General features: G+C 28.0%; 1 protein-coding gene across 3 annotated transcripts in view; it reads right to left on the bottom strand.

Moving 5' to 3' along the window:
* LOC123297717 (ataxin-1) overlaps nt 1-27,796 on the bottom strand; it is a 176,083-nt gene that overhangs the window by 38,206 nt on the left and 110,081 nt on the right. For 2 of the 3 annotated variants that reach the window (XM_044879472.1, XM_044879473.1), the window contains exons 3-4: nt 2,459-2,990; nt 1,381-2,398 (exon numbers count right to left, since the gene is read on the bottom strand). In XM_044879472.1, the coding sequence (XP_044735407.1) occupies nt 1,381-2,398; nt 2,459-2,847 (1,407 nt within the window). In that variant the 5' untranslated portion in view covers nt 2,848-2,990. Of the gene's footprint in view, nt 1-1,380; nt 2,399-2,458; nt 2,991-23,343; nt 23,387-27,796 lie in introns of those variants that run through there. The other variant, XM_044879474.1, reaches the window with a different exon arrangement.

The raw sequence follows: 27,796 nt of genomic DNA, 5'->3' as shown, positions 1-27,796 counted from the left end.
ATATGGAGTTCATTATGGAATTCCAGAATAATTTAATCGCTTCATAATATTTTATAGCCGTCAATTTAACAGTGAAAGCTATTACATTTGTATATTAATAAATTTTTATTTATTTAATTTTTTTCAACTCTTTAAGTTTGTTCAAAATAATGAATTGTGTTGAATGTAGAATGTAGAATGAAGAGGTTATATTTGTATTAAAATACTTCATGTTTAACCGGATATTCTTATGCGTTTATTTTTAGTCTTTCAAGTTCGTTTATTTTAATTCTTGAAAGCTGATATTAGTTAAAATCTTTTATGGTTAACAACTTTAAAACAAAGAGTCTGGATGATTTATACCAAAAACTAATCAAATATGATATATGAACTTGCTTGTTTAATTTAGATTATATTCTTATTAAACTCTGAGTTTTGGACAAAGCTTAGATGCAGAAATCAAAACCTACCAGAAATAAAAATTGTATTTCAGTTTTCGTACAAAATTTTAGTCGATATGTTGACTACTGGTCTCTTTGTAAAAATTATCCGATTTTGTAATTTCTGTGTCAAAATTACCTTTTATAAGAAATTTCACTATATTCCGAAAAAAGATAGTTTTTTTTGTGATATTCCAAATTTTTAAGAACCTCTTAAAAAAACTTTTTTGTCTCGTATTTATATAAAACTGATTTTCTAGAGTAATTTTGGTCCAAAAATACAATAATCGTTTCCTTTAGGATTGATCCAGTAGCTTTTGAGATATCGGCTAAAATCATATACGAGGGGTCATCGACCTCTGAAACTTGCCGCCACATTTCAAAATGAACGAGTTTGTCGTTTCTATTTATTATTTAGGGTATTAAGACTCAAAAAACATTTCATCTGACGATTGGAGGAATAGTTTTCGGTATATTTCTAGAACCGATTCGTATAATGAACAATGTTTCGTACAGGAATCTAGGCAATATCTCAAAAATGTCTCACTCAATTGTTATATGAACTTAATTATTAAATTTTTCGGGTCAAAGTCTACTTCGTTTGATCAAAATGTTTAATTTTTTGTATTGGATAAAAATAATCATTTGCTAGAGTAATGTTGATCCATAAAATAGAAAAACCGATAGTTTTGGGAAAAATATAAATTTTTTTTATGGTTAGACAATTAATATTTGAGACACCTCAGAAAATTGCCGTTTAATCTCAAAATCAACCAACTATTTATGTCTTCAGATTTTTCAGGGTAATAAGGATCCAAAAAATATTAAAATTCAACTTATTTGACAATTAGATGAGTATTTTTCCAAAAATCTCCAAAATTGATTCGAAATATAAGCCTTTTGTTGAAAAAATTTAATTCTAAGTTTATAATATTAATAAACAACATAAACAAAATCTTACCTGAGTTCTATGCTGATTATAACTTAAAGTAATTCGTGCATGTCTTGATTTTGGAATTTCTTGAATTCGGACCACAGTACTATCAGCCAACCGTAATTCAGGACATTGTTGTGCGGATAAAACAAAATCTTCAGTACGCATATCTTCCACTCGTTTCAATTCACCATTTCCTAAACAAATGAGTGAATCTTTACCGAATCCCACCGGTATAATTGTATTGTTATTAATATTTGTTGTGATTTGTGGGTGAGGTGCGGTAGTAATCGCAGTAGATGTATTGGCAGCGATCGATCCAGGAGATGATACGGATGAAGATGATACGGTTAAATGTTTTTTGCTACTGAGAACACCACTATTATCACTTCCACTATTTACACTTATGTTACTTCCACCACTACCCGGAGAAGGTCGTGTTAAAATCCGATGTTTTAATGAACCTTCCTTACCACTTGGCACTTTGAATGTTTCACCACTTGTCACCGTTGCACTTGGTTGTTGGAATTTAATAAGTTTATTTACATCTTTTGGAGATTTCACCGTTATTTCTGAGGATTGCATTGAAGAAGACGATAAACGTTCCAAACTAGTCCTTTGATTTGTTGGATTACTGTACACATGTTGTGGCTGGAAATAAGATTGTTGTTCCAATGCACTTCGACTTATTATTGGAGTATATGGTGGTGGATATAAAGCTGGTCCATATGGTCCAGCAGCGCCTGCAAGGCCCCCATATGCAAAACTTTGTGGAACATAAATTCGAGCAGCATATGCGGCTGCCGCACTTTGATAAAGTTCTTCTTGTGTCGGTACAGGTGGTAGAGATGAAGGTGCTCCACTATTATCGTCTTTATTATGCTGTACTAAATTCACGGGTCCATTATTTGGCGAACTTGTGACAGTTGAAGATGCAGGTGGTGAATATTTCGATGATCTTGAACTTGAATTTCCGCTACTGCTGTTACGTAATCCATTTAAGTTTGATCCGCTTAGATTCGAAGATGATGGCCCTCCATTATATCTGAAATACAAAATTAGCTGTTAAATATTTTTCTTAGCTAACTTCAACCAATATGCTTACCTAGTACTAAGTGGCTTTGGTAATGGCATTAAAAATTCACTTTGCTGTTTCTGTTGTGAGCTACTTGGATGCGATGCCATCGATGATGAGACATTACTAGATTGTGATGAAACCGCAGCGGAAGCAGAAGATTGATGCTGTGAGGTAACCATGGCAGCACGCATACTATTCCAAGCGGCAGCAGCTGTTGCACTATCCACAACACTTGGATGATGAGTTAAACCAGTATGATGATATGGATGTGACACACCACCCCCACTTGAAGAGGGTGTTGGTTGATGATGATATGTGACAAATGATGCTGGTGGATGATGTGTTAAATGGTGGCCGGGCACTGATAGGCCCAGCCCACGCGGGGGGCCCTCCACCGCGAGGCTGCCCGAAATCATCGGCAATCAGATCGCACACTTATAATTTCACTTTTAAATAACACTTTGTTTGAATTTACGGAAAAATTGTGTTGGCGTAAACTTTTTCGATTGCGATTTCGTTGATTTCTTCCAATATTTTGGCTTGATTGATAAACTGCTTTCTGTAATAGAAAAAAGAAAAAAATTAGAAAAAACCTTAAAAATGAATCAATTTGATGATAGAAACAAAATTTTAAATTAAGAGTCATAATAAGTGTTCTCTTTGGTATTTTCTCGGCATATAAAAGTAAAATTTTACTATCGACTTTGTTTACTATCATTTTTTAAAAGTTTACTACTCGTATTATCTCGTTACTATCATTCCTCGCGGCATAAATTGGAAGTTGTGAAAACATCTGCTATGAGAATTTCGGAGAATGTGAGTTCGAGCTGAATTTGAAGTTTACTTTTATACACTTGGACATAGTTATAAATCGATATTATTATTAAAAATTCAAGATCACACGAATCACATAAATTAACTTAAAAATAAAAACAAGGGCCGTGAGCCTACAATGAAGCGAAATTTCTTGTTGCTGATCTTTTTGATGATTGAAAAAAGTAAGTTTGTTATCAAAGAAAAATTTGTATAAATCTTTTCTTTTTTCTTTTTGCCTGAAAGAAAGCCATATATGCAAATATGTGCAAAACAATGGTAAGAAATTGGCAACTGTCGAAATGGTTGAAAAATAAACTCTAATTATAAAGAACAAAAAATTATTTTTCAACCATTACGGTCAACATAGACAAGGTTGACAAAAAAAAAATTGGAATAAAAATTTTTTATATTACGGGCTCACGGTCTAATAGTGAAACTATTTATTTTGATAGTTTCGGTATCAAATACTTTGACAAAAACACGGAATTCAAATAAATCTTCAACTTTATATACTTCAGGTAGGCGAATAATGTTCGTACTGTTTTATCAATTGCTTTTGTACGTGACATAGCTTTACTATAGTAAAATAAATGATTATGAAGGACAAAAATAATCGCAAAGAAATTTATTTACTTGAAATAAACAAAAGAATAAAATCTTGAAATAAATTGTTTAACATTTGATTATTGACAAAATGAAAAAAAAAAAAGATTTGGAGCATTAAAAATAATACAAGAATGTAATATGTACTACAAGGTCTAATAATATCACGGAGATAGTATCTTCAATTCCAGGTAGGTCTTTTTAGCATTTCCTCGGAAAATATTTCCATTTATTTTACTAACGGTGTTATATTTATAAATAAAAAAAAAGTTAGAACTATTTTTATTGAGTATTGTAATTATACTCAAGTATATACTAGGGGACGTAAGTCCAATTGGTTAATAGCTATACTATGCTACGTCTGCCCACTAAACTCATATCGCTGAACCTATCCCACTAAACCCATCCTACTAAATCCATCCCGCTAAACCCAAACTACTTACTCCCATCTATTAGACACGCCACGGCCTGACATTCGTCTTTTGGCCTGGCCTTCGGCAGTGGAGCTCGCTGGAGTCACATATAGCTCTAATAAATACCTATTCACAATACCGGAATAATGATAATATCTCAATAATATTAAAAATATATAGTACATAGTAAGTTGTTTTATAAAGTAATATATTATTTATATGCGCTCCCACCATCTAATGAAAGTTAATTTTTTTGGTGCGGAACCCTCCAAAACAGCAGTAGTGGACCGAACACACACAAAATTTCATCAAAATCGGTCCGCCCGTTTAGGAGGAGTACAGTGACTAACATCTACACACTCGAAATATATACATGTACATATTAAGGAATTAGAAAAATGTCTCTTAAAGGGCTAAATTTTAATTTTTTTCTAAAAGTTCGAAGAATTCATAATATTTTGAATTTTCTTACAAAATAAGAAAAAAGAAACAAAAACTTCTGAAGCAGCTTTTAATTAAGAATTTTTAAACATGGGGTCGTTTAAACGTCATATGTTAAGACTACATAAAGTAGTCAGAAAATGAAATCTTTCTACAAAATTGGAACTCGAATCGATAAATTTCGCTTTATATAAACTTAAGGGAGAGAAACTTGAAACTTCTTCCTTTTTTAAAGCTCTCTTTTAATTCAAAGTAACCTTAACATACGTCATTTATCAAGCACAAGCATAAATGGCGATTAATTTCGAAAAAAATTCAAGTAACATTTTAAGAAAAATATATAGACTAGATTTGTTTCTTAAAGAAATTCAATTGCTATGAGTGATTATCTAGATCGTGACTGAAAGCGTTTTTTCGAGGCTAAATACTGGTCTATTCTATTAAATATTCATAGGAATACTATTGTGTGAGTAGGAACGTTAATTTAAAAAATAATGACGACACCTACTAGTGTAATGTTTGAAAAGAACAAACATTATATTTTTTTTTTCAATAACAAAAACACACCTTGTTTTTTTGTAAAATTAGCTATTTTATTTGAATGTCAACATGGAGTTCAAATTTTTATGATTTATTTATAGTAGACGAGTAATTCATTATACAGCATTTTACTAAGAAATTTAATTGACGTAATTAGAGTTTTAAACCGCTATAGTAAAACCACACGTGTAAATAAATAGCTGTATGACGTAACAACGTACACAAAGCGAAAAAAGGCTTACAAGAAAAACGGAAACGGATAGCAATATTTAAATGTATATTGAGTACATGATGCGAGTGAAAATCTACTATGTACTTGTACGTACTATTCGTGTATTGGAGTTTTCTTTTGTGGTTAGATATATATGATTTATATGCGAATGGAAATTGTATAACCAAAATAACCTGTAGATAAAAAACAAACACTTCCTAAAAAGAAAACAGCGAATATTTCTCATTTCCTAACATTCCTAACAAAATCTGAAAATACCGTAACAGAGATGACCAAAAGTGAAATTAAAATTGGCCAAAAAATACGTACGATTAAAGCATTTTTAAAGACTAATTAAACAGAGAGATAGGACATAATACTCGACGTCACATAATATGTTTGCCATAAGAACGATATGATAAATTCTGTTTTGTTAGAAAGAGAGACAAACAAATCTTTGATAGCTTTTATCTTGGTTAGTTTTTATAGTTATGTTCATAAATGTACAGATTTCTGTAAAAATAGTCAATATAAAATTTTTCACGGCCATCTTTTCTTACACACTCAATGAATTATTACGACTATTATACATATAAAAAAATTGAAAATCATACATATATTTTACCTTTGTAAAACAATCCTTGCCATTGAGTGTTATAGAAAGGGTATAAGCGAGAGCAATCTTTATCAATCTTTACTTTTAAACCCAGCGAAGCGGGTGGGTATCACTCTAGTTAACAATAATGGCCTTTTATTAAAGCAAAAACAAAAATCGATTTTTTTAACGCTTATTTGTACAGTTTTGCAAAACGAATTTTTTACGCTGTTAAAAAAACTACTGGATTGAATTAAACTTTACTTAACTCAATTTAGGAAAAAGTGTATTTGATCGCTGAAAATTTTTTTTTGAAATAAGAAAATTTTTAGTTGCTGCGATGTTAGATACATATTTTCTTGCAACTTGAATTTTTTTTACAGTATATGGTATTTTTATTATAAACGTATTTCCACGTATCCATTCGTAGAAACGTATTTCTACTGTATTTGAGTACGATAATTCGAAAACGAATAAAGATAGTTTTTGTAAAAAATTGACTTTAAAAAAAGATAATAAAATTACCACGATCCCCGCTATAAATTTTCCAGATTAATGCTCTAATAAGTGAACTATTCAGTGCTCTATTAAGTGTGCATTAAACTATTGTTTATATTCAAATTAATTTGAACAAGATTAGTTTGATTTTAAAAGGTATGTTTGAATGGTGTGGTTTTGATTCTAGGTTGATAGACAAAAATAATAATAATATCATCACTCAATGAAAATAGAAAAAACCAAAAATAAATTTTTCATATTCTTATTAGCCTTTTTCATGACATTTATCAACTTGGTTCACGAAAATTTATTATAAATGGGTTATTAAAATATTTGTAGTTGAATTGTGAATTGATTAAACAACTTGTAACCATCAAAATTTTTTTTCCATCCAACCTTTAACTTGTCAAAACAAAAGATGAATTTTAGGCTTTTAAAGGTAAGTAGATTGAAGGGCAGATTAGACATTGCCGACACTCACTCAGAGGCCAGAAGTCTATTGTGATACATTATATTTGGGTTACTTCCATTTGCATTGCTTATTACCCCTACACTTATCACAATTATTAATTAAGTTAATCTCAACTATTCATTGACAAAATTGAGGTACCTACAGTGAAAATTAATAATAATTAAAAAAAATAGCTTTAATTTAAAAATGGATATAAACAATTTAGTAAATGCTAATTACTACATTACATAAATACAAGTTTTTTTTTTTAATAAATGAAATATACAACAAAATTCAAGGAAAAACTAAGTACAGCATATGCATTTAGATAATTAAAAATCTATGTAGTAAAATTCTATAAATAGGAAATTATATCTTTTTCTTCAATAAGATAAAAATAACCATTTCGTAGTAGAGACTTCACCAATTATATTAATATTATGAATAATTATTGCTGTCAATAAAAATTTTCCAATTTTATTATAAAGCTTGAAGTTACTGTTTTAAAGTTGTTAAAAAGGAAATTAAAAGAAACGGAATATTATTATAATTTTCCAAATATTTAAGAAGACTACAAGGAGGTTCGAAATAAATTCTATTTAGTTTTCGGGTTAGAAAAATGCATGGCAATCTCCTTTATTTTACATCTAAGAGAGATCTGAAAACTCCTACACAGTTTTAAAATACCTTAACATATCGTAAAGGAAAAATATAGTTATGAATATTTTTGTTTTCATTACCAGGTGTTGATATCAAAAGCATTGAGTTTTTATTATTTTTTCCAAAGACCTTAGCCGATATCTTCTAAAGTTTACATCGTTACCTTTAAAATAAGCCATTGTAGAGCCTAAAAAGATCAAGTACAACAGAGTATGCCTCTATATATTGGCTGTTTTCTGAGTGTATTTTAAGTAAAAAATTATTTTTCCCAGTGTAGTTTAAGTAGGTGATATTTTTCAAAATGTTATCTATACTCCATAAAAATAATACTCCCGTAGGAGTCATTAATAATGAAAAGAGGATGATTAATTAAAATTTTTCCAACCTTGGCGGAGGAAAATATAATTATACAATTAACCTGAAATATTTGCCTCTTTTTTAAATAAAGGGATAAATAAATTCCTGGAATTAATACAAGCAAAAGCATCACATGTAAAATCAAAAGCCATTACTCCAATGTGAATGTATATAAACAAACTTGACAATACTTGGAATTCACATTTACAAAATAAATATTTATGTTAAATTTGCAAATTTTAAATAAAAATATGAATAACCAGATAATTATTAATGGATTCATTATCATTATTATCATTGACTCATTTTAACGATTTAATGTGTATATGAAGAAAGAAAACCTTTCGTGATTTAAGCGCAAAATCACAAAATAATTCGATTTAAGAAAAAAAAGTGAATAGTATTCTATTTCGATCAAAAGTGGTGCATCCGAGGGTCTACATCTGATTTGTGTATTGAATCCACTATGTAACTTTAGAAAAACGTTTTAATTCAAACTTTTATGAAACTACTGTTTTGCCGTGGTAATTTTAAATATAATTGAGTCAATACAAACTGACTTATTTTCCACTTTTTATTTCACTGGTCTCATAAATTGCATAGATTTCATCAATTACAACTTAAAAAAAAAGAAATGTTTCAATAAAAAACTAGGTTCACCTTGAATTTGGGCACAAAAATTGAGTCAAATTAATATAAAACATTCTGATCACTTTTAAAAATTAAAAACAGACACAAAGAACGACACCGTTTTGTAAAAGTCCTTAATGTAAACACACTGCTTTTTACTACGTTCGAACCTGTTGGATTTTACAATAGTTGTTATCCTGACAAGTAAACGTTGAAAACTGAATAGCATTTCATTGATACGTGATAATTTATATAGGAAAAATCATTCATTCATGTTAAATGAAAATGTAGAAGGGATAAAGCATGGGAATATACGTTCTATTTTTGATTTTATCATACTTTTATTTTACCTTAGCTTAAAAACAAGCATCAATATTATCAGAAATTCAACTTTTTAAAATACAAGCTTTTATTGCACTAAAAACATAATAAAATAAACTTTTACCACGAGACTATAAAAGAGCTCGTAGTGTTAGTCTATAACATATAAAGAAACTTAAAATTTCGTAAAGATTTTACGAAAGAGTGAGCGACTCAACGCTTTATAACAGTCGCTGATAAGTTACTCAGAGGAAATGTTTAATTTGTTACTTTGTAAAAACATGAGTTTTTTCAATTACAAGCTTTTATTTAACCTGAATGTATGTATGTATGTTTGTCCGGGTGGAACGGGAGCTGAAATTTGGCATGCATGCTTAGGTTGGATGACAATGGTAAGGTAAGTGGCGTCCAGATTTTCCCATCGCTTCCACTATATTTGATATTAATATACCGTTCTTAGTATAAAATTAAAAATTTAAATAATTTTTAAAGGAAACCTTTTATTGTACTAAAAAGTAGAAAATAATTTTGTAGGAGTCACTCATACATGACTATTTGTAAAAGCTTGAGGCGTTCAATATAAAATATCAACAATGATTCGGAGCACCAACTTTTATATTGAGCGCCTTAAGCTTTTACAAACAGTCGTGTATGAGTGACTCCTAAAAAATTATTTTCTACTTCTTAGTACAATAAAAGGTTGTCCTTTAAAAATTGTTTTTATTTAAATTTTTTAAAAACAATTAAAATCCAGTACATAAAGAAGTTGTTGAATTAAATATGGTTCTTGGATCAATAGAACAAAGGGATAATAGTATAGTATAATTCTCATAGAATTTAGTTATCTCGCTTAGAATATTAAATGTATTAAACTAAGATTTTTGCAAAGCCCGTTTCACGTGAAAGATAAATAAACGATAATATTTTCACATTCATAATTTTAATAAATAACGATAGATGATACATTTTCTATTCGTTACAAAGGTGTTCTGTGTACATTATAGTTTATTTTACATAATAAACTAAGTAAATATTGTTTTTTCCTTATACGATCGTAATGATTAAAAGTAAATCTGAACCGTTTATAAACGGGATTATCATACACTTAACAATTTTTCCGTTGCGAGTAAAGGTAGGTGTATTTTCGAAATACTAGGTGATAGATATAGTTTCGCGGAATTAGAAAAAATTTATTTGTTATTATTTATTATACTGATTTTGACTATTCTATTTCTCTTTCGATTCTCAACAGATTTATATTATTCTTAAAATCATCTAATTTATATTCTATGATCACCCGTTTGAAGATCAGCATTCCTTTTCCTTCTAATATAGGTATCTAATGATAATGTGGAAGGACGGGGTATAGTTAGTAAATGGAATTACTGCATGTTTTATATTATTTTTAACAAATATAGAATGCGCCAAAAGTCACTATTCATCGTAAAGATTTCTCATTGAATTCAAAATAATTAATTTCTATGCTCTTGTATAATAAAATATTAGCCACGCTATAGTATATGTTTTCTTTAGATATCAAGACGAGAGAGTACTTCATAAACAATAATGAAAGTAATGTTTAAAAATATTAGATTTTTAGTAAGTTCACAAACAAGGATTGTATTTTTACTAGGGAGTTGTCAGGTTGGGCGGCTGAACGCCTATGCCTGGCAGTGTATCACTGCAGGAGCTATCACAGTGATGAGGAGGAGGAGCGACTTGAGGCAGCCTCTCTTTGACGACCTCTCCGACCTAAAACCCATCGACGTCAACACTCCTGCTGATCTTAAACAGCTCCAAATTTTCGATATCACAATAGACCCTATGGTCTAAGTGTGTCCCACCTTAGGACAGTCAATCTAACCTAACAGTTTTCGAAAAATTACCGGAGCGAATTCGTTATAGTTCTTATCAACTAAAACAAATCATCATTTCCAGTATTATTAAATATTCCAGGGTAATATATTACTCACATCTGCGAAAATAGGGGAAATGACGTCACAGATTTCATAAAACGAATCATTCACGCTTACATTATTCGATATAATCTTTAAATAAACACGTCGACGAGAGAGCTATAAACGTGTTACATAATATAGGATATGATGAACCGGCATTTTAATACGTAGGTTCATATTAAGTTAATTGTAGTAAAAAAAGATTATTTTTAATGAATGAAATGATATTTTTAGTCTTTTTACTATTTCCATACACAACGTAATTTTCTACGTTAACTTTTAAACACATACGCTATATTAAAATTAGAATTTTATCTGTATAAGCGTAGGTTTTCTAACAAAAAATATTTAAAAATCAATTCCATCATTTTATTATTGGCATTTTAATAATGAAAATAGATAAAAATTTGTTATTTTTAAATGTTCACGAAGGTGTTGTGGATTAATTTTAGTTATAAATGTTTCTAAAATAGGTGTAGGTTTTCTATTTATTATTAATTTCTATTGAAAATAGTTTTAAATTCGTTGAAATAGAATTCTATTTTTATAAATAAATTGAAGGATCATTTATAAATTTATAATTAAATATTTGATTAAAGCCATTAACACAAAAGTGAAATCGATTATAAATTCAATGTCAATGATACTATTTTTCCTTAGATATAATTATAATTGCTAACCCATAGGTATATATTTTAAACATACAGGAAATGTCTCATTTGAGAGTTCAATAATTCGGCAATTTTTTTCTTTAAATTCTGAACTATTTTTTTAAATTCCCAGTTATATTCTGGCTATGCTGGCCTTTATACATAATTTAACGGGTTGTTTAAATCATTCTAACCAATACAAACCAATTGCTACCTGTATATTATATTTAATTTGTTTCCCTATAAATGTTTGTTTGTTTGTGTTGTTACGCTTTCACGCAAAAACTACCGAATGGATTTGAATGAAACTGCAGAACAATATAGCTCATATGTCAGAATAACACATGAACTATAATTTATAAAGATATATTTAAAAAAATTTAAATTTAATCCGACATTTTACTGCTCCATCTATGATCATCATTTTGAACCATAAATTAAAGTTTTTTGTAAAAATTTAAGATAGAAAATGTCAAACAAGTCATGGCCATCTTTTCTGATATACTGCGCACATATTTTATCTGTGTAAAACAATCTCTGCGTGTGATATATAAGGAGAATAAGTGAGATCATGAGACCTGGAGGCTATTAAGTGGTGGTTTTTACTTTTAAGCTCAGTGAAGCGGGCGGGTATCACGCTAATATATATATAAATACATATACTAAGGAGGAGGATTCAAAATCGAAAATCAGAAGCAAGAACCACTTAACGTAGAAAACTAGCTCATAATGTTTATATTCGTAAGTTGTTGACTCAGTTGAGTGTAAGAAATTTGTTCTTTTATCTATTCTTGACTTACGATTCTATAAGATATTGACGTACTCTACCAACACTTCCGCCAACACAGTCGCGATATCACAATACAAACAAAAGCCCGGGTAAACAAATTGACCATTCTCTTATGGATTCTGCGGGATAGCTATCGAAGTCAAAGCGCGGTTTTTCTACAAAAATATTTTATTGTGTAAACAGATTGTTATTAAAAGTCGTGAATTCATGTTAAAGGATATTTATTTTAAAGTTACGTTTATTTTAAAATAATTAAATATTTATCTCATGTGATGGTTAATAATAATTAAGTGAAATGGAAAATTACACCTACATTTTCCTGTACACACATTAAAATTAAAATAATGTGAAATTTGTTATTATTTTATAAGTGGATTTAAAATTCTATAATTAAATATTTCTAAATTCTATTTGTAAAACAATAAGATAAATAAATACTGTTCTATAAATTAAAAATTCGATTTCTCGAAAATTCGAAAGTGTTTGCAAACAAAGTTATAAAGGAAATTGTTGCTTGATTGATGGAGCTAAATATATATTTTAAGTTGGCTATTTAAACCGGGAACAGTCTGTATGTTTCACGGTTTTTTGTCTTCACATAAATGAATTGAATTACTTATTTGTGTATTTGTAAATATTTAGAAAAGTTTACTATAACGTTCTTAGACAGTACATAACAACCTTGAGGAAAATTTACTATTATACTATATATTTAAAAAAAAAAAATATTTGAATATATGCCAATATTGTATTATAGTAATAGTCATATAACATTGTTTGAAAAATAGCCATAATTTGATTTTTGTGTATGAAAATTTTATTAATTGACATACGAGAGGGAATGATGTAATTCTTGGATACTAAATTTATTTGATTTCCTGATAGGAAATTATTGTATTTCGTTTTGAAAATCAAAAAGAAATTCTCTATTTTGGACTACAAGGATTTTTCTTTCTTCAAAAAAATGTTGTTGTAAGTGTGTATGTATTTTAATTTCATTAGATTTTTAATCACAAGGAAGCCTTTAAAATTCACTCGATTAACATAAGAAATACAAAAACATTTGTGCAAATTATTATAGAAACTAAATTTTAATTCAATTTATTATATCAGCCTTTTTTCTTTTTAAAATTTACAAAGATATTTATGGGTTGAAATAAAAAATTTTTCAAAAACAAAATTGTAGAAAATTAGAAATTTTACTATAGTTTGTCAATGAATGTCCTTCATCAGGAAGCGTTGGCCTGGTCTCAAAGGATCATTGGCAGTACTTCAACTTTTTTCAATGAATGTATGAATTTTTTTTGAGAAAATTTATGATTTATGTTCTTAACATGCCAACAAAAATTATATCCTATGATAAATTGTATATTTTCTTGAATTGTAATGACATAAATTTACATAATAAATATTAAATGAAAAAAAATTATTATTAGTAAATTATTTTAATTGATTTGAGTTGTAGGATTATAGTTGTAGAACTCTGTTATATAACAACAAGTCGTCACAAAGCAATATATTTTTCATGCCTAACCGCCTCTCTTCTTTTTGAAAACCTATTAGACGAAATAAAATACTCCTATAAAAAATTTTAACTGAGCTGAAAATAAGGCTAGTTTATGTATGTAAACATTCATAAATTTGTTATTTGCATATTTTTACGAACTCGTTAATAAGGAGTTTTGAAGCCAAGACGATAAGTATTCCACCGTACTGGCTTGGTTTACTTTCCTTACTTGGCATTACACCAGAGTTTACATGGTGCCAGAAAATTTAATCCAGTTTTATTGTAGTAATATAGATGTGAATACACAATTGTGGTAAAATGAGCAACTGAACAATGACTCAAAAGAATGCGTCAGAATTGGTGTCCAAAATGTATTTGGGCAGGGAGCCTGAATCCCTATATATTGCACATACGCGAATATATCGGCTATAGAGACCAAAATTCATTGGAATTATAAGCAAATATATCGGCTATAAAGACCAACACGTTTAAAACACAGTTTTTTTTTTACATGCACACACCTTTTCAGGCTTAAAAGACAGTTTTATTTATGAAGTCAGTTTTACTGCCTTGCTGACACACGTAATGTGTTGTTAAAATTACTCGCCTTGTGTAAATTTTAGAATTATCTTAGGCCCTTAACAATCATTTGCTAATGTATAATATAATAAAACAAACTATTATTAGCACATCATAAACCAATTCAGCTCGATAATTATCTCCATTGACTGCTCATATAATGACAAAAGCTTCACATACCTATTCATTCAAATGAGAGAGAAATGTATATGTTTGAAATTAGTTTCATTGAAATTTAACTATAGTCTATTATATTATATATAAATAAAATGTCTCCTGATGTGATATTCTTAAATAAAATTAGAATAATCATAAACTGATTAGTATCATATTAAGAAGGTAATTTAGTTTTGGTTACATAATTACATACATCCTTAAATATAGTCATTAAATATTACAAGATTATTTTATTATTATTTTTTATTAAGAATTTTTAAATTATATGGTAATTTATTAATAATTAAGTAATTTATATTTAATAATGATGGATTAATATGACCACGACCGACGTGCTTTAACTTAGTCAAATGTTTCATGTTTCAAAAACAATTGGATATTATTACGGTCATCTTTATACAAATTAATTGAAAGTATTGTCATTGTTTTTATATAAATTTATTTTATTAAAATGAGACTCTTAGTTCCGGAATTTATTACTTCTGAATTTAAAGTAATAAAAAAACAACCTTTCCACCCTATAATTCGATATTAAAAGCTGTAAAAGCGACGATAATTTGAGTACCTGAAGCTTTTACCTAATAAATTTATATGCACGAGACATTGTGTTTAACTTTAAAAAGCAATAAAAAAAAGCCAGTATGTGGAAGCGATGGGAAAAAAGCGTGTTAATATCTAAGTAGTCCCGAAAACAAAATTTGCACTGCAAATAGACAAGAAAGGAGTTTATAAAAAGCTCGAAAATGAAAATATCAAATAATTTTGAGTAAGAATAAAACTAAGTTATTGGGTTTAAAATGGTAAATTTTCTGTCCTGTTTTTTCTTCAGGCAAATTTATTTAGAAATATTTTGAATTTCTATTTTCTCAGTGTATTTCATTCGATAAACCTTTTTGAGGCTTAAATTTTGATAAATACATATATATACAAATATTCATAGAATTCAATTGCTATGGGTCTCCAGTTCGATTACCTGGTTCGAAAATTTGATTAAATGATTTAAATAAGACGGTTCTTATTTAAATCATTTAATCAAATTTTCAAAAAAGCTCACCTTCTTAATACATTGAAAACAAGCACTTTTTATCTTATTTGTTTTTTAATTACGTCTAATATTACACTGGTATCTGTATTTTCGTCCATTGAAAAACGGTGTATTCAACAAGATTTGTAAATTATTTAAGCGTTGAAGGTAAAAACTAATTTTATTTTAATTTGATACTAAAACAAATTTTCCACTTAAATTTTATTACTCTGATTATTTAAAAATATAATCTACACATAAATCGACGTGATAACTTAATATTCATCAAAAAAATTACAATTTACGATTATTTCTGACAGTTTTACAACTTTATAAATTTTGATTAATTTATTAATAACGATTAACAGTATTGCTATTATAATTTCAATAAAAATACTAAAATTAATTTGATTATAATTTTTATTGAATCAAAATTTAATACTGAAATATTTTTGAATTCCGCACTTGTTATTCAATATTTCATATAAAATTTTTTGTTTTGAATTATTTTATAGCCTTTAAATTTTTATTATTCAGTAACATCCTTCATAAAAATTTTAATAGAAGTCATATGGTAATCATGTTTCAATTTTTTTTTTGCATTAAATCTAATAAATTATTTCAAAGAAAATGAACGGACACTTTATAAATAGAATTTTGTTATCTTATATGAAAACAAAATCTTCGTATTTATTATTGTATGTGAAAACGGCAGCTATCTCGTATTGAATTTGGAGAGGAATAATTGAAGCTATAAATTAACTGACAATAATTTTTGGATCTTTTGTATCATTACTGCATTGGCTACAGTGAAGATCAAAATGTATGAAATTTTTTAGCGAATGGAATTTTTTAAAGATATTGTGTAGTAAACAATTTTTACTCTTTAACGCAATGAAAGCTTGTAATTTTATAACCAAATTTCGAAATTAATTATCCCTTAATTTAACTTTAAAGCCATTTAATTTAATATCACTTTCATCACTACAGCGTCATGCAATTGCGGGGGGGGGGGGTGTTGGTCAGGAAAGATCATTTGGTGTTCTTTTCAATTGTTCTTTTTGATGTTACTTCCTCTTGATAACAACTTAAAGAGCGTAGTAGTTCTCAATTACTTGGTATTTGACTAACTAAGGACTATTTACCAATGTCCATTTATAAAGCGTGGGGTGTTATATTTCAATTATTATAAATATTTTATTGACAGATATTGGTAGAAGGAATGTCATTATAAAATATCTTAAAAAGCACATTTTTTTACGATAAAATTTTCTTTTTCTTGATTACTCTATTTTTATTTTATTTTATAGAAATTATTTTCTACTTTTTAGTTACAAAAGCGTGTTTTCTTTGTTTTTTTTTTAACTATTATTTATTTTCCACTTTCTAGTTCAAATAAGAGAAACTTAATAAATTATAGTATTATAATCGGTCCTTGATAAGTGTGCGAAATTTCAATTCAATCCGACGTTTTAAATTGGGTGAAAATCACGTTCAAAGATTTCGTTACACAGAAACAAACCAAGCTAATAAAGGCGTGTTAAAATAACTCAATCTTTTTTTGCTAGTCATTTCAGAGATCACCTCCAGTTTTTACTTTACAGCTTAAGACTACCAGATTGACTGGTTCACGTCATTAGTGATTTTTCCAATATCTGCACAATTGTTTATTTGATGTATGTAATTCTAATAAAATCAACTTTTATACCTTCAAATTGCAGTCAGTTCCAAGGACGTTCAATATATTTTTATTTCGTTCCATTTGCATGAAACAAATAATTATATAATTTAATTCAATAAAAAAAGAATTGAGCTATTATCATATGGCGTACACTTGTTACATTTAACACATGTACACTTATTGAACTAAATATGAACAATGCACAGCGTAGCCTATTAAATTTATTTTATTAAATTTTAAATTACAATAGTAGTGTAAGCAATGAAGATAAAGTTATATCTCTATCTGCGTTAGGTATAAGTCAGTAGTATAAATAAAATAATATGTGACAAATTAATTTCTGAGTAAAAAAAAATTAACAACTTGTATTTGAAAATTTGACATGAATATAATTAATTTATATGTATTGTATTACCATATAATAATGTCGCCAATTGCTACAAAGCGACTTGCGTTGCTCAAATACCACATATAGTTTTGTAACGTTTTATTCTCGGAAAAACGAGATTGAAATGATTCTTACACGAAACTTATTTTTCGGCGATGTATGTATTTAAGATATATTGATTGGTTATGTATTGAAATTTTTTTGAATAATTATTTATGATTTTTAATTTCCCAGAGGAAGGATCATGCAATTGGGACGATTTTGAAAATCAACAGTTTAAATATTTCCGCGGTTTCAAGGCCGCAATATCCAAATCAAACCTTTTCAATGTGATGTCTGTGTGTGTGCGTGTACGTATGTGCGTATGTTCGTTTGGATTTTTTTACCTCGATCATCTCGCGAACCAGTTATGCCATTAACACGTGACTGGGCATATTCGACGCGTAATCGCGTATTTAAGAACTGTTTCAGCAGAATTAGTTGAGCCGCTTTTTAATGGTAATAAAAAAACTGGAAAAAACTGAATAAACAGAATCTGAAAAGTGAATAAACACATCATTTATCTATGGAGATAATGAACGTTCCAGCATAAGCTGCAGTACATGTTCGAAGAATAATCTATGAAAGCTAACAAGACCTTTTTTTTAAATGTATTTCCCCCCTCTAGGAAGTAAGTCGTGTGGACTACGATGGTCGCACTCACACGACTTCAGTACCACACCGACTATGTACTGCCAATTTATTTTAAGAAGGTATAACATAGCAACGGAATCATAAAAAATGGTATGTGGAGGCGAAAAAAAGTACAATAACAGGCTAAGTGTGAATTTTTTTCCGTATAGTAAGTAATTGCTATCATTAAAATTTTTTTTGACTGTCTACAGTATTCACACACACATCAATATTTTGCAATATAAATTTCAGTTTAGCCAATCAACTAAAAAGAAAAAACATTTATATTACCCATTAGCCATTAACACACATGACATCATATTATTGCACCCAAATACGTAATTTTTTATTATGTTTTAAACTTATTCAGCAAAAGACTATTTAATTTAAAATTACGATGCATTTTATTTTTTCCATATTTAAATAATTTATTTTATTTAAAAAAATTTGTACGATCTCAAATATTAATTTACAGTAGAAATATTTTGTCTAACATGTAGACGTAGAGTGTACAAAAATTATTCAAAAACGACTAGAAATTTGAAATTTAAAGGTGTCAAAAAAAACTTTGTTTCTTCATTCCTTTTCGCGTATCAAGCGAATGGAACTAGACAGAAACAGTATATGTGGAAGCCTAATGTGGAAGCCCGAAAAAACAAATACCCATTGCCCGACACCTTAAAAATTATAATTTTCAAGGGGTCGAGTGAAGGAAAAAGGTGTTCAGCATTAATTTGATTCACCCGGACTTAATTTGTTGGGGAAACAACTTTTGTTTTCAATAAATTTTTTGGTGTTTTTTTAACAGGAAACTGTATTACAAATATTAAATATCCGTTCTTTGAGTTGAATATTCATATTTGCGTAAATTAACAATAAGTTTTAATTAACGAATTTCTTTAATGATTTCCTTAAAAAAAACTTAATTTATAAACTATTTTTTGGTACGTTTAAATGAAAAGCCTTGAATTTATGATCGGCTAATTAATTAACACATTAATTAATATCATTTTATCATGTAAATGTTTAATTACTATTAGTAGTAAATAGTAGAATTTTTTTAGTTCAAAGATCAAGGAAATTCTAAAAAAATAGTCAATCGTTTTAACGCATTATTAAGCCGTTACCAGTATTTTGAATAACAAACTTTATTACTATATCGCAATTTTTTTTAACCGCTGTAAAGATCCTTAATTAATCCTGAATTAACAAAATAATTTCCAGACTTAGACTCCATTTAAAAACGAAAAAAAAGGGGAGGCTCGATTTCAATAATTGTAAATATTTTATTGACAGATATTTGTTAAAGTAAAGTCATTATAAAATATCTTACAAAGCACCTCACGCTTTTTTACGATAAAATGAAATTTTTACTTATTCACTCTTTTTGAACTTTTTTATTTTTATTATTTTTATTTTTAATTTTAGTTCAGCTAGTTACTTACAAAAGCGTGTTTTTTTTAGCTTTTTTAACTATAATTTATTTACTACTTTGTAGTTCAGCTAGCTACAAAAGCGTGTTTCTGAGTTTTTAAACTATTATTTCTTAATATTACGGAATGTTATCTGCGCTTCCACCAACAAATATTTTCTAGTTTATCGTTAATCTTGAAAATCTTGATGATTTAAGGAAAAATTAACCGGAAAAAATCAGAACCCAACGAACTCTTACATTATACATAGTCTACAAACTCTTAATGGTCTACAAATTCAAATCAACCAACTTGTCATGACAACAATACTCCAGGCCTATAAAATTTTCGATCTGTTTTATCCCTGTCTATTTTTTCCGATGATCATTATTACCGATCCTGATAATCGAGTTATTGGATAAACTGAAATTATTGTATTATCATCGGTCCTTGATAAATGAGCAAAGTTTTAATTTAATCCGACGTTTTGAAGTGGGCGAAAATCTCGTTCAAAGATTCCATTACGAAGATACAAACCAAGCTAATAAAAGCATGTTAAAAACATCCAATCCAAGTATATAGATGGTTTTACAATGACATCAATACATTATTCACGTTTAAATCAATTAAAAGTGAATTAATTAGTCAATATTGTGTTTATATATAAAGATATCTATTTTACATACTTATATAAGTTAAAAAAATGTTTACAAAACGGCTCTCATTTTAAATCAATCAATAGGGAATTCTGTAATAGACTTGTATAAATTTTATACCATGTATAATATGAAATACATCAAGGTATGCTAAGTTTAATCACAAGTTTGTAACGCTTAAAAAAATTGAATTTAGGAACAAAATGTTGGTATAGGTGTTCATAAAATTACCTAGTCCATTTTCGATAGCCTTTCCATCTGTCTGTGTGACAACACTATAACTCAAAATCGCAAAAAGATATCAAGCTGGAATTTTTATGGTATGTTCAGGAGGTAAAAAGTAAGGTTGAGTTCGTAAATGAGCAACAAATGTCAATTAGGTCTTAAATTTGTAGGACCCATCTTGTAAACTGTCAGTGATAGAACAAGTTAAAATAAAAAAAATGTTCCTCATAAAAAAAAAATAAACAACTTATGTTGGAAACATTTTTTCCTAAACATCATTGCTTACTCGTGAGGGCGCAAATTAAGAAACATAATATATAGTATGTATGTACCTATTGTATGTAGGTACACTCACTGTCAAAAAAAGTGCCACAGTTAAAACATTCTAAGCGTACTCATCATATGTTATGTTATAATAGTAACACTTAGAATGTTTTAAAACGAGCATTTTTTGTGACATTGAGTATACCTGTATACTGAGGAAAAGAGAGAAAAGATACTCTTGTAACTTTGTGTGTAAGAGTGGCTATCTTTCTATACTTACATGACGTAAAAAAACAAATCACTGCGTAATCATCACTGTCTACGGATGATTTTTCAACAATTATTATTAATTTAGTCAAATGATTGTTTTCATTTGTATAAAGTAAAATATACATGAGAGTAAAATGGAAAATTATTTTGAGCCATAATGTAATTAAGGAAAAAAAAAGAAAAAAAACATTATTTATGTAAACAAGTTAAAAAAAACATATTTCCATAACGGAAAATTTCGTATTTAAAAAAATCATTTTAAATGATTTATACACGTGATTTTAAAACATATATTTAATTGCGGTACAATATTGAACTGTTAAATTGAATCTGTATTAATATTTTATATAATTATGACCCACTCACAATAACAATAGCTAAATTGAGATGCATATAATTCGACAACAAACTATGGCAAACAAGAAATAAATATCTTTAAAAAAGTGTTTTGAAATAAGAGACACACGCGTTTGAGAAATTTGTGGTATAATTTTAAAAACGCTTTATATCACAATCATGATTTAGTTTTTGCTTCTGCCGTCAAATAACAATAAAAAACTTCAAATATTTTAGAGATCAAGACTTAAAACTATTCAAGAATTTCGATCCCTGAGTTGATTCATAATAATCTATCTGACATAATAGGGTATTATACTATTTTTGAAAAGTACACACGCTTTCTTGCCCAAAACTTAAATTAAATTTTAAACCTTTTGAAACTGTCAAAAACGCGGGCATCCAATTTGATGATGTAATATCGGTATCATTACACGAAATAACACAGATAAGTTTGACAGGCATATTCATAAACATATGATTATAATAAATATAAATACTTATTATCTATGGATATATTATATTTAAGTATATTTTTACATAAATTTTAATTTTTTTCAAATTTTATAATTTATTTTTGACTAACGATAATACCCTATTGTCAGTGAAAACAAGCATAATTTTTTTATAGAAATAGATGGTTCATTTTAATTGTTTCGTATAGTACCCATATAAAAATGAATGAAAAATTACATGAACTTGAATTTGTTATTTCAAATAGTAAATATTTTTTATACATTATCATAATTATTAATACACCTTGTGAATTTGTTATACACAAAATCAAACAGTAGTATCTTATAACCGTAGGCAATTTTTTTTGTAATACGAAGCTGAGGGCAGGCAGTTTTTTTTAAATTCACGTTTTTTTGAATTTATAATATAGGGAGTTTGTACCATGTTCTCACGGTATTAAGCATCCAGCCAGTATTGACTATAAAGTAGTTATTAGTAGCGCCGATAAAAGGATACCTATCAGTCTAAATATTGATTTCAAATTAAGGTGCATGAACGTATTGAAATATAATAATACCATTCTAAAAATTTACATTTCACACTAGTTGCAGTTTAGGCCAAAATAGGCTTTTGGCTGTTTTTAAGATCCATAAATATACACTTCAAAAAATAATCACCTTTAAATGTTCAATAAACTTACAATTAAAAAAAAATGTCTATTATCGTATGAATATCACTTGGAATTTTCATATTTTGTTTTCTTTGAATTAAAATTTTTTCTCGTAAGTGTCAAAACATTTTATAGCTATTTATTCGTTCTTACTAGCTACCGATATATTTGACTTCTTAGATACCGAATCTATTCTAAAATATTTCGAGATATGAAAAGGTCAAACATAAACCTTTACTTTTGCCCACAATGTATTTTAATAAACAAACATACCATAAAAATCTCTGACTTTTCATCGCTTCTACTATTTCGTGAATAAAGCGACGCGTGCGTTGAAATATTTGACTTTCATTTATAGTAGGGTTAGATGCAGTACCTATAGTTAAATGTATCTTAGATCATGCTGTAATTTCTTTGCAGGTAATTGCTATTTACTGGATAGCATTTGTATTGGCATAAAGATGTTTTATAACAATGCAGGTAGGCTGAAGACTGATTGTCAATGTGGTACTTCCTTTTCAAATAAATAAAAAATACAATTTTTTCCCGAAAAAGTACAAATTTTGATCTTTTCAGTTGAGCTATTTAGATAGTCAATTTTAATGAGAGGGAAAACGGAAAGAGAATACTTATTCTACATGAGTAAAGAAAACTTCGTAACCTTGTTAACATTTACAACAATAGTAACAACTATTTGGTCTCACTGAAACACAGAATAAAACAACAAACAACAAATCACAATAATCAAACAAAAACTAATCTAAAATTGAGTCGAACTCACACACTTCGATCAAACAATAAACACTAGTTTCAACATGTTCAAACAAAATCATATTTTAAATTGAGGTAACCATAATAACATATGAGTGAGTCGTATCGTGAATACTATTAAAAATTCATGGGTAGGGGGATAGCGGTGGTAGAGACGGAGAATCGTCTATTTTACTGATTTGAATAAAACAAAAATTATATTATTATAATAAACTAATCACGTTGCTTCAAGCTAAAATAAAATTACATTATTTTTTTTTTATATTTTGACGTACAAAATTAAAAAACAACGTATGTATATGTTTAAATGACAAGGTCTGTCTCGTATAATGTCTAAAGTCTGAACTGTTTTGTTAATAGTTTTTCATTGAAAATGAAATGAATACACACACTTACTTCATTGGGTTTGTGGCTGTGTGTTTGTGTATTTTTTTTTCTAATACTAATATTAAAATTATTTATATAATCTTATATATTTGGTTTGGAATGTCTGCCATCTGTATTATTAAGATTATAACAAATAATTATCTATTATTTTTAACATAGCACTTAACTGTTTTGCGGTAGGACAAGATAATACAATAATATAATATAGGGGAGAGTAGCCTATTGATAGTACCGCAAATGATAGTAGTTTATATGAAACTACTATTATTTTACTACTTGATTAAATCAAGGAATGCACTTGTCGACAGATTTGGCCTATTTATTTTCACATATTCAGAATAATTTCGGGTGTAAGATCCCGAAGTTGCAGAAGTTTTGGCCGCTAAGATAGTGAGATAATCATCGCGATTTCCCTATTCGCATGTAAAAATCACTATCCTCTCAGCTATACTTTACGATATTAAAAAATGAACACGACAGAAAACAAATATGTTTCCGAATTTATAGGTAGATTAAATTAACGGAAGTATTGATCCCCAATTTCATGGCGACAATATTAATTCTTATTTGCAGAACGTGCCTAATGAATTTGATTATGACGTGACATATTATATGTAAATTTTCCTTTGAATTACGTCAGGTTGCCTAATTAAAAATTGAATGAGTTTATAATGTTAATGAAAAACTATTTTTAATATACATATATTTTTATACCATGTATATGAAGTATATCAAAGTATACTAAGTTTAGCCTTAAGTTTGTAACGCCTTATATCCGCCTGTCTGTCCGTTTGTCAACACGATAACTCAAAAACGAAATTCGTTAATCAATTAGTGGTCGAGCAATATAGATCAATTAGATCTTGAGTCCTTGTAAGTCGTTAAAGATAAAACAAAAGATTAAAATTAAAAAATGTTCCTTTTAAGAAAATAAACAACTTTTGTTTGAAATATTGTGTGTATGACATGTATGTATGTGTGGCTCTCTAAGAATGGCTACCTTTTTTTACTTACCTGACGTAAAAGCACAAACGAATGCGTAATAATTCTATACATGGTATTTCAACAACTAACTCAATCAATTTTTTATTTTCACATGTTTATAATAAATTATTATACAATAGTTTCAATATTTCCTTGAAATTCGTATTTTTTTAATCAGTTTCCCTTAAAACCTTTTAAATTATTTAAATAAAATTCAAAATTCAAAAAAAGTCAAAATAGCTGTCATATCGTTTAATGCATTTAAAAACAATAATCCAAGTTAATTTTGCTTGAAAATTGTTTATGAATATTAAACTTTCTAAGTCCGATACAGTTCTACATTCATGTAGTTTAGAAATCGATTGAATCAAGACTCGTTATGAATTCATAACTAATAACATAGATATTAATATTATTACTGTATATCTACTAATACCCTCTCCTGTATAAGAAGACAATATATAAAATATCCTTAAGGTTGAAAGATAATCCTTTTCAAAAATAAATAACATATTCTGAATTATTTTCGTTTTTGTTTTGAAACATTAATTATCAATAAATAGATATTCATTTCCAAATGAAGATTTTATTTATTTGTGAAATGAAACTTGACATAATCAGCAAGAAAAAAAAAGAATAATAAAACCGAACAAAATGATATTTATTTGGTATCCTCTACCATATGTGGCGTGATACAACTACATAATAATAAAATATAATGATAAATAAATATCGATAAATTTTAATAAAACTACAAAATAATAATAATAATACAAAGCTGTGCTGCATCTGACTTATAGAGGTTAGATCAAGAACTTACTAGCTACGATTGACATACAGCATTGGTATTTATATATTTAAACGAGACTGTACACTGTAACAAAAGTTAAAATAATAACAATCTCATCCCGAAGTTGGCCGTTTCATATTGAAATAAAGTAAAAATTCTTTCAAACAATTTCCTAATGATTGGAACAAATACAGCTAAATATTTGTATTTACAAAGAATGGGAATGCATTTTAAATATGAATTCATTGATACTAAATCACTGAAGTTAAATAAACAAAATCATTACTTCTATGAAAGAGATTGATTTTAGTTTAAAGTCATGCATTTTATTGATGAAAAATAAAATTGTATATTTATGTTAATAAACCGAATCGATGAATTAAAAAAAATTTCTTTGCGTTTGTTTTAAATATATTATTTGTTTGTTATGAACGCATAGCTGTTATTTCTAGTCCATATGTGATTGTAACAACTGCACGAAGATTGTTGTTACTAACTTACAGTGATCAATAAATAAGCTTATTGATCATTATAGAGCTTTAATACCTCAGACAAGTTCACAGATACAAAGGCACGTTAAAATAACACCCCTTTAGTCGGGTGTACAAGCAAGGCATGAGCTTAGTTTAAAATTTTTTTTATTTTGTTTTTCGGGATGAAGCTTTGACTTTGTAACAGAAAGTAAATAGTATATATTTTACTGTCAATGATATGTAATAAATAATATATGAAAGATATAATGATGTAACATTAATAAAAATAAAAAAATATAGAAAGGATATAGAGAAACTTGTATATGCTTGTCTGATCCGCTCATTGCCTTCGAATTGATATGATTGTCAAGGTGAAGGTAATAACATACATCGTAGGTGATTCAATCGAACATTACAAAGATGAATCGATTTGTTTAATTTAATAATGTGAAATAGCATGGAAACCCAGAAAGATTCGAAGATTCGTGAAACAACAATATAATACAAAGCTTACTAATAAGACTGCAAGCAAACGGGCGAGTGTTATCCATGTGCTTTTTCTTCCGAATAAGTTCTAAGTATATAAAATCATAACTTATTGATAGGTATTTTGATAAGCAATTATTTCATTTACAAACATATCGTAAAATGGTGAGGAGGAAAAGTTCTAAAAGATAAACCATCATGTACGTTGGATCATAACAATGTTCTGTATCATTGATCAATTATCGTTGGCATATACTAAGTTTTAAAAGTTAGCAGGCTACGTGGTACAATAACATAAAGGAGTCCTTTTCAACCCGAGTTAATTAAAAAAGCAGAGAAACTTAGTTTTCCATTATTAATCGCATACTTCCTTTATAATCCTGTTACCGGGACTAATTTGAATGTCATTTGTATATGGCAACGAAAAACATTAATTTATACCAATTTTCAAAAATAAAAATATATATATTGTTGAATTATAATATAAACAAATGGCTCATTATTTCCTGATAACAATGAAAATGTGATGACATAAAATATGAAGTAATAATTTGCTTACGCAAACTATAACAATATTAAATTGTACATAAAAGTTGTGTTTGTAAAATATTTGTAACATTTTTAAGTTAAATTGAAACTTGATCTCAACGAAAAAAGAATAAAATAAAAAACTTAAAAACCTCTATGCACAAAACATCAATTACATTCAGTCCCTTTTTTCCGTTAAGATCTAAATATTCGCATAAAATGACAAATGTTATTTCTAACCGAGAACAGAATCAGTCTTAATTTAAAGATCGATTTAGGTAAAACACATTCCTAAAATTAGAAAAATGCCAAATATTTTCAGAAATTGGTAAAAATTCTTGTTGTGTTTTGAATTATTCCAATTTCTGATTTCAAAAGGTTTTGCTTAGCAACAAATATAGCACAATAGGTCATGAAAACTTCGGTATATATAGTATATTATTAAGATAGTAACTATATATTATTATGATAGTACCTATACATTTTCTTGGCCATTAAGTTCGATTTTCAGGCGTAGGAAATATAAAGATCGAAACGAAACCGACCAAGACTATATATGACACACGTCAGGCAACCAAAGTTATGGCTGTTTGTTGTATACTATTTTCGGTATCCTCTAGCCGAGAGTACAGTCTCCTGAATCATATTTAGTTTCAGGAAGAGCAAGTTTAGAGAGGCTTACGTCAGAAAATTCT

This window comes from Chrysoperla carnea, chromosome 4 (assembly GCF_905475395.1).
Source record: "Chrysoperla carnea chromosome 4, inChrCarn1.1, whole genome shotgun sequence".
Lineage (NCBI taxonomy): Eukaryota > Metazoa > Arthropoda > Insecta > Neuroptera > Chrysopidae > Chrysoperla > Chrysoperla carnea.
The sequence above is the reverse complement of the archived record's forward strand: the minus strand, read 5'-3'. Positions and strand labels throughout refer to the sequence as shown.